The sequence below is a fragment of the Polistes dominula genome, unplaced genomic scaffold (genome assembly GCF_049000335.1).
Source record: "Polistes dominula isolate Pdom_NZ unplaced genomic scaffold, Pdom_raw_medaka contig_19, whole genome shotgun sequence".
Lineage (NCBI taxonomy): Eukaryota > Metazoa > Arthropoda > Insecta > Hymenoptera > Vespidae > Polistes > Polistes dominula.
The window spans coordinates 3,871,986-3,886,992 of NW_028301058.1; the positions used below are offsets into that span (position 1 = coordinate 3,871,986).

The following is a 15,007-nucleotide window of genomic DNA, read 5'->3' on the forward strand; positions in this document are numbered from 1 at the left end:
TATGAAAAGTTTTGAGCTTGATATAGAAACAATATTTTTCCCTCAAACTCGCTTTTATTTAAAAAGATAATAAAAGTTATTTTTTTTATCAAGACTCAACCTATCCTCGTAATATATTAGAGAATCAAATTTTCAACTTTATTTTGAATTGAATTTGTAACAATTAAGCTTATGATACAGCTAAATTCTAGCTATGGTATAGCCATCTGTATGGTTGTTTCGAATGCATTGCAAGGTGGCTAACATAACCTATATGTACTTCTAAGTTATTGCTTGGAAAAATTAACGACGTTTTCTTTTGATTAAAGTTTATTTTATAAAATGGTTATGTGCAACGTCGAATGTATAAAAAGAATTATTCAATATTTAGATGTTTCATCGGATAAATTACGTTTATGTGAAAATAATGTAAGTCATTGCTTGTTTATTTCTTGTTTATATGTCAGTTTAGTTTAAGGAAAATATTAAAATTGTATTTTCTAATTCATCTTTAATTTATTTGTAGATAACGAATATTAGTAATTTACCAGCGACCGAGCCTGTTTTGTACTTTAGTACTTTGATACAAGCCTTGGTAAAAAACTCTAAATACCCAGACATACTTGGCAATGATAAAGAGACACAAGCTTTAACACGTCAATGGTTGGAATATATTTTAATTTGTATTAATTATGCAGATACTTCTGCCAATGTTAGAAAGGTTTTAAAGGTAATTAACAAGATTAGGTAATTATCTAGAATTATTGTAACTAGATTAATTATTCATTTCTTTTGATTACAGGAATTAAATATGGTATTGAGCGATCAAACTTATTTAAGTGGTACGATGCAAACTATCGCAGATGTTACACTTTATTACACCTTATATAAAATAATGGTAAAAATATACGTGATAGACAAATATAAAATTAGTTCTGACCCCTTAAGAATCCTTAGTAAGTCATGCGGATCAATATAATCTTTCTATCCTCTTTTACTGTTTCAGAGTGAATTAAGTCACCAAGAGAAGGCACAATACGTTCATGTATCTAGGTGGTTCGACAATTTACAACAAGATACAAAATTGAGACAGACATTGGACTTAATCTCTTTCAATTTGATGCATCTGTTCTTATAAAGTAAATAAACAGATTATACTAAATTATCTTGTGTACTGTCTTAATCACACAATTATAAACTTGTGACGAAAGAAGAAATAAAAATACGAAGGAGAAAATACTTGTTAATTTTTCTAATTGTAGAGTTAATTAATAATTTGTGTAATTTGGAATGGATCTTACTGCTGACACAATGTATATTCGTAGGGGACCCCTATAACTGTGTAAAACTTGACAAAAAAACCGATATTTACAAATTCTGATAGAGATTTCGTTTATTAACTGTCGGTAACACGTATAAGTTGATAACTTATCTTATAAGAAAAGCAACATTTTTGTTATTACGTTGATAAGTATCTCTTAAGAGATAGCGTTAATGTCTTTTATTCCTGTCGATAAAACAACCACTGTTTGATTTTTAATATTTTTTTCGAATAATTAACATATTTATATTTTCTCATAGATAATTAATGTTAACGTTTATAGAATAACTTTTAATATAAAAATGAATATATAGTTGATAAAAATGATAAAAGAATATTCGATCAGCGTTATCTAGCGAATGAAAATGTAATTAAAATCTTTGTTTAAGCTTGGTACTTTTGACCGAAGACGTTCATTACTTTGCTCTTCGAGTTGCCGATCCATCTAGTCCTTGGACCAACACATAGGCATAGTGAAGACTTTTCCTCGCGTTATGTGAAATGTCCGAGCGTAATTCGTGTTCGCAATTAATCCCGTTGTTCCGAAAAAATGCGGAATTTTCACGATCGGCGCGTTTAATGCGTGCGCCGCACAAAACAAGGAAGCACATTGAAGTAACGTAAAAAATTAATCGAATGAAATTCTACGGCCTAATCTAGTGCTAATTTATTATCCATAAATTTTCGCTAAGGATACCCCCCATTGCTTGAAGACTTGAAAAAATCAGTACGCTTTTAATAATAACATCGAAATGGCTGATGATTCGAGTGTACGCGTTGCCGTACGGTAAGTTGGATCAATTTTAATATCAAATCTTGCAAAGGGCTCCAATGTCAAAACTTTCAGCTTATAAATTCTTCTTAAATATTCATCGTACCGTTCTACTAACGCGTACGTATATTTCTACATATATCCATCAAATTATACTTTTTTTCAAGGATACTTTTCATCGACATAATATATCTTGTCATATTTTATTCAAATATTATTTTCTAGATTTTTTGTTATACTTAAATTTTATCTTAAGTAAATAATTAACATTTATTTTCATTTTATATATTTCCCAATTATTTTTAATTACAACAATCAGCTGTTTTCTCTTGTAGCTTTTCGTTACTTTCTCTTTTTTCTTTTTTTACGTTATTAACGTGGAAGATTTTTTAATTAAAAAAACTTTTCGTTCGATATTGTTTTGAATTTTCGAAAATATTTTATCAATTTTTTCTACGAATTTTTAACGTTAATGGTAAAAAAATAAAAAATAATTTTGTAAGTTTTTTCAATGCTTATTTTTTTAAGAGAAAATTTTATTCCGATACCGATATCGATATCGATTCGATATGAATATAAGAAATTTCTTAAAGAAATAATAAAAGCTAATAATGAATTTTTATTAATATGTCGTAATAATTAATATATCAAATAAAAGAATAAAAATATTTGATGTACACAGAGCTTATATTGCGCTATTTGCGGTAGCGTCTGCTATAAATTGGCGCGACATAACACACACGATATTATTGATTTGTTCGCATGATACTCGTGAAAAAAAGAAAGAATAGTATATATACAAGAATTTTATTTAAAACATTGAAAATAGAACAATGTTGTTTCTCTAATCTAAATAACTATGATTTACGTATAATAATAAATTTGACCTCTTGACGTAATATTTATTATTTTATTTGTAATCGATACTTAATAATCATATTCATTGTTTATCCAACAATTATTCTAGGCGTTGTCATATTTTCTACGCAGCTTCTAAATGCTAAATCGCTTGATCGCATAATATCTCCTTATAAGAAACAAGCGTGTGTAGGTTTTATTGCCGGCTGCGTAACTAAAACTCACATTAAGTATCTGGATACCTGATTTTTGATGAATGGGGGGTCGCACTTTTCCTCCCTTCTTCCCCCCTTTCCCCCTTTTTCCCCCTTAGTTTGTAGTATGTTGGGTTTATATACCAGCAAGTTTTTTCCGTTTATAACATGCACATATTTATTTTCTATGCGATGATTATTATATGTAGGTAGAGTATGTCTTCTTCTATTTCTTCGTGAAGGAAAAAATGCGACCTTCTAACTTTTTCTTATGGATCGTTTTCTGTCTTGCAGATACAAGAATAAAAATTTAATCAACGTTGTCACACAAATGGAAGAAAATATACTATCTTTTTAAATTGTACCTATTATTTTTTGTATATACGAATTGAATAATAATAATAATAATAATTCACTTTATTTAAGGGGAATGAATTAATATTTTAAAATTATAATTGAAAAAATTACAATTAGATATTATTAAACGTTGTGTTATTAATTTTATATTACGTATTAATTTGAATAAAAATTTGTATTAATTATAAAACATTTATATTTATATTACAGAATAAGGCCTCAAGTAGCTAGAGAAGTAATTGATATGTGCCGGATTTGTACTCAAGTACCTCCAGGAGAACCCCAGGTCTTTCTTGGACCAGACAAGGCCTTCACTTATGATTATGTTTTTGATACGGGAATTGGTCAAAGTGTTATTTATGATACATGCGTTGCTCGCCTAATAGAAGGTGCTTTAGATGGATACAATGCAACTGTACTTGCTTATGGTCAAACTGGTTCGGGCAAAACGTATACAATGGGTACTGGTTTTGATGTAGAAGTTGATGACAATATTGTCGGTATAATTCCTAGAGCCATTAGACATTTATTTAAAGGAATAGCAGAGAAGCAAGAACGTGCTCGAGAACGTACACAAATGCCACCAGAATTTAAGGTTTCATTATTTTGATAATATTTTTCTCTACCACGTTTGTTATTAATTATTGTTAATAGTATTTTATTTTTTTTTTTAACAGGTTACTGCACAATTTTTAGAATTATATAACGAAGATTTAAAGGATTTACTAGAACCAGGTGGTCCGAGAGGTGGTGCGCGAATTCACGAAGATACAGCTGGCAATATACATTTAGCTGGTGTTGAACCGAGAATCGTAACTAGTCCGGAACAAGCATTGGAATATCTACGTTTAGGAGCATTGTCGCGTACAACCGGTTCCACGCAAATGAACACGCAATCTTCAAGATCGCATGCAATATTTACATTATATGTTAAACAACAACGATGTATCAGAGTGGAAGATCCGGACGCTGACGTGGATACAAGCGGTACCGAACCAGCCAATGAATTTGAAACATTAACAGCTAAATTTCATTTTGTTGACTTGGCTGGCTCAGAAAGACTAAAAAGAACAGGTGCTACTGGAGACAGAGCAAAAGAAGGAATATCTATAAACTGTGGATTGGTAGGTATAACAATATCTATCATATAAATAATCTAGAATATAATTTTCATTATTGTACGATCATAGAAATTTGTAACTTTATAGTTGGCACTGGGAAATGTCATTTCTGCGCTTGGAGATAAAGCGAAGAAAGCATTACATGTACCTTACAGAGATTCAAAATTAACTAGATTACTGCAAGATTCTTTAGGAGGTAATACTAAATATGGAATGGATGAAAGAACTTCAAAAATATATTCACTGATTAAATTTCGTATTTACAGGCAATAGTCAAACTGTTATGATAGCTTGTGTTTCACCAAGTGATAGAGATTTTATGGAAACTTTAAGTACTTTAAAATATGCGAATAGAGCTAGAAATATAAAGAATAAAGTTACTATTAATCAAGATAAGAGTTCAAGAACAATTGCTTCTCTTAGAAGAGAAATACAGCAGCTTCAATTAGAATTAATGGAATATAGACAAGGTATGTTACACATCACACACACACACATATGTATATAAATGTTTTGTCTATATAATAATTTATTGACTACATTTGCTATTTTATTCATATATCTTGATTTCAGGGAAAAGAGTTGTTGGCGAAGATGGTATGAACGATGCATGGCACGAAAATCAAATGTTAAACAGTGAACTACAAAGTCTTAGAACAAGAGTAAAGGCACTCTCTGAAACGGTTGAGGCATTGACTGCTAAAAATGTACTTTTATTAGCAGAGAAAGCAGCAGGACAATGGGTATCTGCATCGGGTGGAGGTGGTGAACAGGTAACTAGTTTAGTCCAAGGATATGTTCAAGAAATAGAAGAATTACGAGCTCGATTGTTAGAAGCAGAGGCTATGTATCAGCAATTGAAAAAGAGACAGATTCAGGTATGATATTATATGAATATATAACAGCAATTATTATGCTATTATTATTATTGTATATTTTCAATTATTTTTGATTAAATATTGCTTGCAGGTAAATGCTGCAAATCCATATGGAGATAGTTCATATATTTTACAAAGTGATTCGTCGTCAGTTTTAATCGATGCTAAAAAAGAATTACAAAAAGAAGTAGAAGCATTGGCTGCTTTAAAAGAGCAACAAACACAGAATGCTAATGTTACAAATAAGGCTGTGGATGAAGCAGAAATTGATGACACAGAAAATGGACAAGAGTCTATTAGCGAGGATGATTCCGATGATGATTCAGATCGTAAAGGTATGCTTATTAAATTTGTGTGTATTATTATTATTAATATATTAATTATTAATATATTATTTTCTAATGGTTGTTCCAGAGGAAGATGAAGAAGAAGAAGCTATGGGCCGTGAATTAGAAGCTTTAACGTCAGACATTGATGTTAAGCAACGTTTAATTCAAGAATTAGAGCTTTCTCAAAGACGTTTACAATCCATGAAGCAACATTATGAAGATAAACTTGCTCAGCTGCAAGCACGCATCAAAGATACGCAAGAAGAAAGAGATAAAGTATTATCTTCTTTACAACAGCAGCCAACGCAACCCACTGAAAAAGTGAAAAAATTAAGGGACGAATATGAAAAAAAAATATCTGCCATGCAGAAAGAAATGCGGCTTCTCCAATCGGCGAAAAAAGAACACGCGAGATTACTTAAGAATCAATCTCAAAATGAGACCAGATTACGTGGACTTCGAAATGAATTAGCAGAGATGAAGAGAGCTAAAGTAAAACTTTTAAATAAAATGAGAGAAGAGGCTCAAAGACATAAAGAAAATGAATTAAAACGTAATAGAGAAATTGCACAATTACGTAAAGAAAGTAGAAGAAACGCAAATATGATTAGATCATTAGAAGCTGATAAAAGAATGAAGGAAGTAGTCCTTCGGCGCAAACAAGAGGAAGTATCGGCCTTAAGAAAAAGAGATAGAGGACTCAGTCAAAAAGTAGCTGGTAGAACACCATCCAAACCTATTAATCCAAAATCATTAAAACAACGGTGGCAAACTTTTGAGAGAACTATTACTAAACAAGCATTGGCAAAACAGGCTGCAGCTGAAACAGAAAGAGAAATGGAAAGATTATTACAGGAAAGAGATGAATTAGGTAGAGATTTGGATAGATTACAAAAACACAGAAATATTATTGCAACTGGTAAAGGGGATACTACCGATATCGACGAAGAAATCGATAATTTTAAAAGTAAAATAAGTTATCTACAGGTAATATATAGTGAGCTTTATATACATTTTTGATCTATTTATTTATAAAGATATTATAATCAATGTGATTTATATAGGATAGCATAGCCGAATGTCAAAGAGATATGGTACAAATGGGGGATGGCGAAGTAGAGAGTGAACCTGGTGTTGAAGCATTGATTTCCACTATTCGTACCGTAGACGAAGCTCAATATTTATTAGAAAGAATGTTGGCATTTACAGTTGAACAAAGTTGCGTAGCTGCACAAAAACAACTTGAAGTAAGAGATATGGAATCGCGTTTAAATCAAGTAGCACAAGAAAGTGACGTGCAACATCAATTACTCGAACATGTTTTACGCGACAGAGATCTTTTGTCTCTTACAAATAATCATAATACAACGACATATAGTCCTCCTAGCTCAAGAAGTTCGTCTCCTGATAAGTAAGTAAAATGATTTTTATTATCTGACTAATAAATTTTGATCCATAGATGCATCTGCTTTAATTTCCAAGCAGAAAGTAACAAATTGTTTTAAATTCGTCTTCTATAGTACAACAAGCTGTAATTAAGTTAATTTCTGCCAGTCAATATTATAAATTATTACTCGATATTATAATATTCAAAGCTTGCCTAGTTTTTTTTTATTTTTATATTATGTCTATATATTCTATGTATAGCAGCGAAAGTTACAGTCAAATAATAAATATGGAAGAAAAACAGCGAAATAATAAAGTGAGGCGAAGAACAACTCAACCCCAAGAGCTTCTCTACGGAGTGCATGCTAGTACAGAAAATTTCAAAGTAGAAGATCAAAATCAAAACCACAATCATCCACTCACAAGGGTACCCAGTGCACCTGGTAGCCTAAAGTAGGTTCAGCTTTTAGAAAAATGCTTTGTATTAATAATCATTATTTTTTTTTTTAAATCATCTTGCTAATTATATTTTTATTTGTGTACTTTGCTACTTTTATACTGTAAACATTTAAATATACACCGTATCTTATCAATTTTTCCAGAGGATTAGTTCTTACTAGAAGTCAACATAATACAGGTGTAACTGGTGGTTCGCCAACTTTGAGTCGTCGTGATAGTACATCACCTCGACCACTGCGACGACCGCTTCATCCTGGAGGAGGTTCTATGTGAGTGATAATTCTGCAGTACATCTTTGTTCTCGTATTTCTTATATATCTTTGTCTCAATGCTCTGTTATATGCACGGTGATCTTCCTGAAATGAATTTACATTCAATAAATGGGTGCCTTTCGCAAGAGTATAACAAGATGGAATATAAATATAGCGAAAATAAATTCAATATTTATTCAAATTAAAATCAGAATGCATTTTGGTAAAATAGAATATAAAGAAGAAGAAAAGAATTTAAAACTATACAAATTCCAACATCGAAATACGATCGTGTTCGGTATTTACAAAAAATAATATATTACCTAATATGCAGAAAAGAACATTTCTGCGAATAGTAACAAATATACGATTTATGTCTGTGAAAATGAAGAAGAAAAAGATAAAAGTTAAAAACAAATAGAAGCTCTTCTTTTTGTAATACCGCAAAGTTTACTTTACTTTTACAGATATAAATTTGTATTCAATTCTAAAGTAATTTCGTGTATAATGAATTTAAATTACTCGTTGATTATCATAAGTTAATATTATCAGGTAATGTTACTAACATATGTACCATATAGAAGAAAATTATGTATTATACAACATTTTCTAGATTCTATTTGTTAAAGAATACTGCTAATATTTGCTATTATAAGTATTATAGTTATAAACTAAATACATGTTACCTTTTTGTTTTTTATATACAACTTTACTAATATACAACATTCATTTTGTGCTTTGCATCACATTATGATGATAGAATGATCAGAAATTATTTACATGTGTACAAAATATAAAATTTGATAAACAAAAAATTTCAATTTGTATATATTTAAGATTTACTTTTGTATTGTTCGGAGTTAATAAATAATTGCACAAATAATCCTTCCATAATACTGTGCAGTAAAAATGTTTATATAAAGTCCTCCTTTATATATTATAATGCCTTTATATAGATATTCTATATCCAATTGTTCATATAATTGTATGTGCTTTCGCTTATCTTTTAACTCTAAATTGCTAAAATAATTTACCACAAACTGATACAAAATATTAATATTTCATGTTATATCATGACATTATCGTTAACTATACTGATTAACGTCAAAGTAATTTTCAACTTATCTATTCGATAATTGACTAAGTCATATATTTCAAACTGACACGTACATATATATATTTTTTACTTAATTATATTGGTTTATAATTATAGTACTTACTGTGCACCCGCATGCATTGTATTATTAAAATACGATGAAGGCATGACTATTAATTGGGATTACAGCTGATTACTACCAGCTAACTAACATGCTAACATAATAAACACCTCAATTAGGGAACAGGTAGCGCATACGGATATTTCTTCACCGCCTGGTTCACCAACAACATACCGACGTTTCAATAGTCGTGAGGAAAATGTTTTCTCCAGACTTACTGCTAGCAGACAACCAATGTCTGTAGATCCACAGCCTATGAAGGGAATCATTTCCCAATATCAGGGAAAGGTATTTAAATTCATTTAATTAAAGTTATTATAATCATATAAATATATTACTAAAAAATTATTGTATATTTTAGGCTCAACCTCGAGCAGTTTTACAATGTTCTCATATAGCAGAGGGACATAGTAAAGCTGTTTTGACTATTTATGCAACCACGGATTTACTTTTTAGTGGATCAAAAGGTGAATTAAATAGTGATATTTAACAATTTATTTTCATTAAATATAATATAATTATATGTATTATTTATCAATTGTAGATCGTACTGTGAAAGTATGGGACTTGAGAACCGGAATTGAAAATTTAACGCTTAGCGGTCACCCAAATAATGTTGTTGCAGTTAAATATTCTGCATCGCATCATCTATTATTTAGTGTCTCTGCAGCGTATGTTAAAGTATGGGATTTACGAGCTGGTAATACTTGCATAAAAACTCTTTTTTCATCAGGCCAAGCACAAAGTGGCCCAATTGCTTTATCGACTCCGTCTAGAACACTACAAATACCTGTGGGCGAAACAACAATCAATGATCTTGTATTAAGTTTAAATGAACGAGAATTGTATACTGCGTCTAGTGATAAAGTGAGAGTATGGGATCTTCGTAAATTGACATGCAATGGTAAATTAAGTACACCTCATACAGCAGCTGTTATGTGCTTAGCTATAGCCGATGATGGCAGAGTAATAGCAGGCAGTAAAGATCATTTGATTTCGCTTGTCGAACCTTATACTTCTGGTATGTCTGTAAGTCTAGCACCACCGCATTATGATGGAGTTCAATGTTTAGCTACAAGTGATAGTACTCTATTTTCTGGTAAGTCCTTATTATTGTTTATTATTATGTTAATTATATAACACATCTCTAACTAAATGATATAATATTATAGGTTCAAGAGATATGTGCATTAAAAGATGGGATTTAGGTAGAATGGAATTAGTTCAATCGTTAAATAATGCACACAAGGATTGGATCCTGGGACTGTGTACAATAAATGATGGTTCCATTATGGTGTCAGGTTGTCGTGGCGGTGTTTTGAAAGCATGGTCTGTTCCCAAAGATCAAACAGGAGAATGTACTCCCATCGGGGAAGTTCGAGCACACGGATCTGCAATTAATGCTGTCATAACTAATCAACAACATATTTTTACTGCTAGCAAGTGAGTTCAATTTATAATATTTATATATATTCTGTTTTCATTGCTGCACCTTAAGCACTAAACACTTTCCTCAAATATTCTGCACCGTTGAATAAAGGCAGATTTTATATTATTCTCAAGTAAAAATAATTTGAAAAAAAAATGTGCTTAGGTTCAGCTTATTTAATAATATCTTGAGTGAAATAACAACTTGGATGTTGATTGCAGCTCTGGAGAGGTGAAGCTGTGGCGTATTCCTGATTCCTCTTTAACTATGTCTATTTCCACAGTTTCTCTCTAACTTACTTTATTTTTCTGCTGTTCGTTATTGTGTTTCCTTTATTTTTTATTGTTATGGTAATTCACTCACATATTTTACTGCATATTTTACTAAAATATTTCTATAAATATCGTAAAAAATTCGAGCATAACTATTGCTTATATTTCTTTTTAATTCATTAATTTATTTATTTAGTTGCATTTGTTGTCTTGCTAATGTTATCTGGCTTTTTTGGGCATAATCGTACACGTATACACGCTTTGTTTTAAATATCATTAATGATATTTAAAAATTCGTAAATCAATTGTATATTTAAAATTTGTTTGATATAACTTTATTAAATAGAAAACAAGAAAAAAAATATATATATATATATTTATCTTAATTATAGCAGTAAATGTGCTATGATAGTTCTATATTAAAATGTATTAATCTTAATGTTTATTCAAATATTGTATATCCAAAATACATATTGGAAATAAGCTTTGTTTCTGTATATCATTAATACTAAAAAGAACACTTCCAAGTTGATGATAATTCACCCAAGTTTTAGTAAATTTGTTATGTGTAATAGTTTATTGTCTTTGAAAACATTTATTATGCCTAATGTAAATGAAAATTTAATTTGATTTTTATTACTTTGCTTCTATGTGGTACTTTGCATGGTTACCGTGTCAACGCAAAGTGATGGAACTGTGAGATTGTGGAGCTACTATAAGAGAGATTCAAGAACTTTCCAAAGAAGCAATTCACTAAAAAGTTAACATTTTAATATATTATTGGTTAGATTTATTTTATATTTTAGGAAATTTTAATCTAATTTATTATTATTATTATTATCTTATTATTATTATAGTTATAATTATAACAGCAACATACTTCTATAATTCTATAAATCATAAGCAATTAAGAAGACAATTAAAATGATACAGTTCACATAAGAATGAATTGTGCTTTTCTTACTATTTAATAATGCTACATTTATTTTATATTTATTGTTCGCATCAATTTTAAGACATTTTTAGATCTGATAAAAGAAAATTTTTAACTTATTTCATTCTAATAGAATTTTGTAATTTATTAGAGAAAATGTACGACCTAAATAAAATCTTTGCCAAATGCTACAAAAATAGATAAAATCAAAATTAAGCGCAATGTTATATAACATACCTAATTAATAACATTATCTAATAAGAATAGTTTGGTATTATCTAGCATTTATTTTATTATGAACATTAGGGTGGTAATAATTATAATATTTATTTTTAGTACAAACAATAATTGTTGGTTAATACTGTACAGTCTGAGATCTTTGTAGGTCCCATGTACTCGATATTGTCAGGGTTGACTGTTATTCAATTTTCTTCTAAAAATTAAAAAGAAAACAAAAAATAAGAAAAAAAGAACAGTATTATACCTTAAGCCTTAAATTTTTAAATATGTTTGCAACGATGAAAGAGAAAATAATAATAAATGGAATGTTATAATACATGCATTTTTAATTATTTTGAGCTTAATATAAAATATAAAAACACGATAGTAAACGAAATATTTTTTTTTATATACCTTTTCTTCTTTTTGTGTGCTGTAAGAGATTCTTGACCACTGTCATCAGCACTTTCATCTTCAGATTGACTACTACTACTACTACTACTCGATGAACTACTCGAAGAGCCACTCGAAGAATCACTGGCTACTCCCGTATCTTCTTTTACATCTATTGTTTCTGCAAGTGCTGCAAGTTCTGCTTCTTTATCCCTGAGTACTTTTAACCATCTACGCGATAATTTTGGTCTTCCACGTATCTACAAGAATTATTTTGAAATATATTTTTAGGCGTTATAAAGAATAAAAGAAATGCATTGATTGCTATTTTACCGTTTTATGCCATACAACTGGAAAATTAGTACGAGAACAGAAATTCTGTGTGACTGCAATAGTTTCATCCAAATTCAATACTACGTGCCACCAACCACCTGGTACAAAAACAGTTTCACCAGGATTTTGTAAAATCTCGATTGGCAAGCAATCTTGAGGCCATGTAGGTAATTTTGTACGAGGATAAATAATAGAGAACCATGTTATAGCTTCGTCTCTCTGTTTTCCACCTTCACTTGCAGTTACTTTTAAAAGCTCGCGTGGAGTATGAGTAGGAAAGAGGCACCAACGTTTATGACCTGAAATTAGTGCATTCCAGGCACTAGTTCCTAATGGATCTATGTGAATACCAGTACCTGTTACAAACAAGTCATTTGAAAACATCTATTCATATATTAATAATATTCAGATTTTTATATAATATTTACCAGATCTGGCAGGTCCCATAACAAACCACCGATATGGCGGTCTATGATCTTCGCCAGCATATTGAAAAAGATCGTCGCGGAAATATTTGGGAATAACATAATCTTCTAATAATTTTTGCCGTCTAGGGTGTTCACCGAATGAACTATCAAAGATGTACAAAGGAGAATCATCTTCATTGTTAAGCATATATCGTACGTAGTACTTCATCTTCATTTTAACACTATACCCATCGTTATCTTCTCCACATTTAAACTTTTGATTTCTGTACTTTTTAACTAACCTCTGCATGTCGATAGAATATTATTGGAGTAAGTCTAAGTACAAGTTAATATTTGTTTACGATATAATATCAATTTTGTTATCTTTTAAATTACCTCTATAGTCCACTTATGATGAGCTTTCCAACCATTCTGAACACCTTGTATTATCACAGGTTTATAAGGTTTTTCATATTTTTCAATAAATTCTTCCGTAGTTGCAACAGATCCATCTATACGTTCTACATTATCTTGAAAATTCCAGAAAGTTTCAAAATTTTTACTGTACCCGTACTGAGTCCAAGCAACTTTATCTACAAGTTCTAGAAAAATATTACTCTACTTAACAGTACTGTATTAACATATAAAACAGTTCTATTTATTTTTATCTTTAGTAGATTAGTAAAGAAAAATATATTTTAGGTAAACCTTGAACAGATTGCAATCTTTTATTAGAAATTAAAAATATTTAGAGATAGGATTATATTAATTAGAATAATTACAAAAAATATATACTATGGTTACATCATCCCCAAGGTCTTACAAGCACAAATTAATCTTAAAGTTATTAACGATTTTGATATTGGACTTGTGAAATATGTTTAAGGTTAAATATAAATTTATATTCTTTAACTCTGACAATGCGTTGAAAACGACAAATCTGAGAATTCATAGAAAAAATACTCTTAAGACGTTAAAAAGTAGGTTAGAAATTGAATTGTTAAATTTATTTACCTGGTCTTGCTTTCTTTTTAACTTCCTTAATTCTTTTCCTAGCACGATGACTCAATTTTAGTTCCTCCGTCATGATTGTTATAATATCCTAATTATTATACTAATTACAATAAAATTATTTACAATGTTAAACTTGAAAAATTTTACGGCACACTGTCGTATCGTACTCGGTACGAACCGCGACTTTTAGTTCCTTTTATTCCCGTAAGGCGTGTCAAAACATTAGTCGATATTTTCAGATCGCTAGAATGCGAAACGATAATGTAAGTGTAGTTCGATTATCGAAACTAAATCTTCAATGTTTTATTTACAAAAATAAACGTTACTCTATCAAAAAATGTTAATGCCAAAAATAAACAAATATTTACATTTTTTTTAATTAACGCAGGAATATTACCATGAGTAACTGAACGAAAGTACTTAATATCGTTTAGCGTGTACACTTGAAATCGTTGTAAGTGGCGCTGACAATCGCACCTGAATGGCCTACGTGACAAATATCACGTTCATGTAGCATATGTACGATCCTTTTAAAGAGCAACAAGCCACATCTGCTTGGATATGTATAAGACCATATCTTCTCGTATAATTAATATGCAAAAAAATCTACATTTACATTTTTCGTTAAAAGTAATACGTTATATGGAAATTAAGATTTAAATAATAATTATTTGTAAAAAGGTGAACGATTGAATAAAATAAAAAGAAAAAAAAATACTACTGATTCGTTACGTCTCAACAATGGCAGTTAGTACCGCTGTTCTGACGAAGTACAAGTATTATATATATGATCGAAAGTTCAACGGTTCGATTCGGCGCATGCGCAGATGTAGAAGAAGCTTGCCTAGTGACGAAAGAGAGAAAAGAGAAAAGTGGTGGATAAA

General features: G+C 30.1%; 3 protein-coding genes across 8 annotated transcripts; 2 read left to right on the plus strand and 1 right to left on the minus strand.

The window, feature by feature from the left end:
- The first annotated feature begins 174 nt into the window (after positions 1-174).
- Positions 175-1,216, plus strand: AIMP3 (aaRS-interacting multifunctional protein 3). The gene is made up of 4 exons (XM_015332631.2): positions 175-408; positions 506-709; positions 782-877; positions 986-1,216. The coding sequence occupies exons 1-4, from the start codon at positions 322-324 to the stop codon at positions 1,115-1,117; spliced, it is 519 nt and encodes a 172-aa protein (XP_015188117.1). The 5' UTR covers positions 175-321; the 3' UTR covers positions 1,118-1,216.
- Positions 1,217-1,686: 470 nt separating this feature from the next.
- On the plus strand, positions 1,687-11,804 carry Klp31E (kinesin-like protein 31E). Of its 4 annotated transcripts, none has more exons than XM_015332601.2 (16): positions 1,688-2,087; positions 3,692-4,076; positions 4,159-4,605; positions 4,690-4,798; positions 4,869-5,072; positions 5,176-5,480; positions 5,572-5,815; positions 5,895-6,796; positions 6,874-7,220; positions 7,457-7,648; positions 7,798-7,923; positions 9,242-9,410; positions 9,484-9,589; positions 9,667-10,221; positions 10,295-10,565; positions 11,510-11,804. In XM_015332601.2, the coding sequence occupies exons 1-16, from the start codon at positions 2,053-2,055 to the stop codon at positions 11,586-11,588; spliced, it is 4,476 nt and encodes a 1,491-aa protein (XP_015188087.1). In that variant the 5' UTR covers positions 1,688-2,052; the 3' UTR covers positions 11,589-11,804. The 4 variants fall into 4 exon arrangements, with proteins under 4 accessions (XP_015188090.1, XP_015188087.1, XP_089031985.1 ...); XM_089175859.1 differs by having other exon boundaries at positions 7,460-7,648; XM_015332602.2 differs by lacking the exon at positions 11,510-11,804 and adding an exon at positions 10,773-11,307.
- PSR (bifunctional arginine demethylase and lysyl-hydroxylase PSR) lies at positions 9,778-14,857 on the minus strand. Of its 3 annotated transcripts, none has more exons than XM_015332607.2 (7): positions 14,521-14,853; positions 14,124-14,366; positions 13,506-13,711; positions 13,131-13,413; positions 12,703-13,058; positions 12,391-12,629; positions 12,025-12,190 (listed from the first exon to the last, which is right to left on the minus strand). In XM_015332607.2, exons 2-7 carry the CDS (start codon positions 14,194-14,196, stop codon positions 12,163-12,165), a joined length of 1,185 nt encoding a protein of 394 aa, XP_015188093.1. In that variant the 5' UTR covers positions 14,197-14,366; positions 14,521-14,853; the 3' UTR covers positions 12,025-12,162. The 3 variants fall into 3 exon arrangements, with proteins under 3 accessions (XP_015188094.1, XP_015188093.1, XP_015188092.1); XM_015332606.2 differs by having other exon boundaries at positions 14,492-14,853; XM_015332608.2 differs by lacking the exon at positions 12,025-12,190 and adding an exon at positions 9,778-9,912 and having other exon boundaries at positions 14,124-14,857.
- Positions 14,858-15,007: the final 150 nt, after the last annotated feature.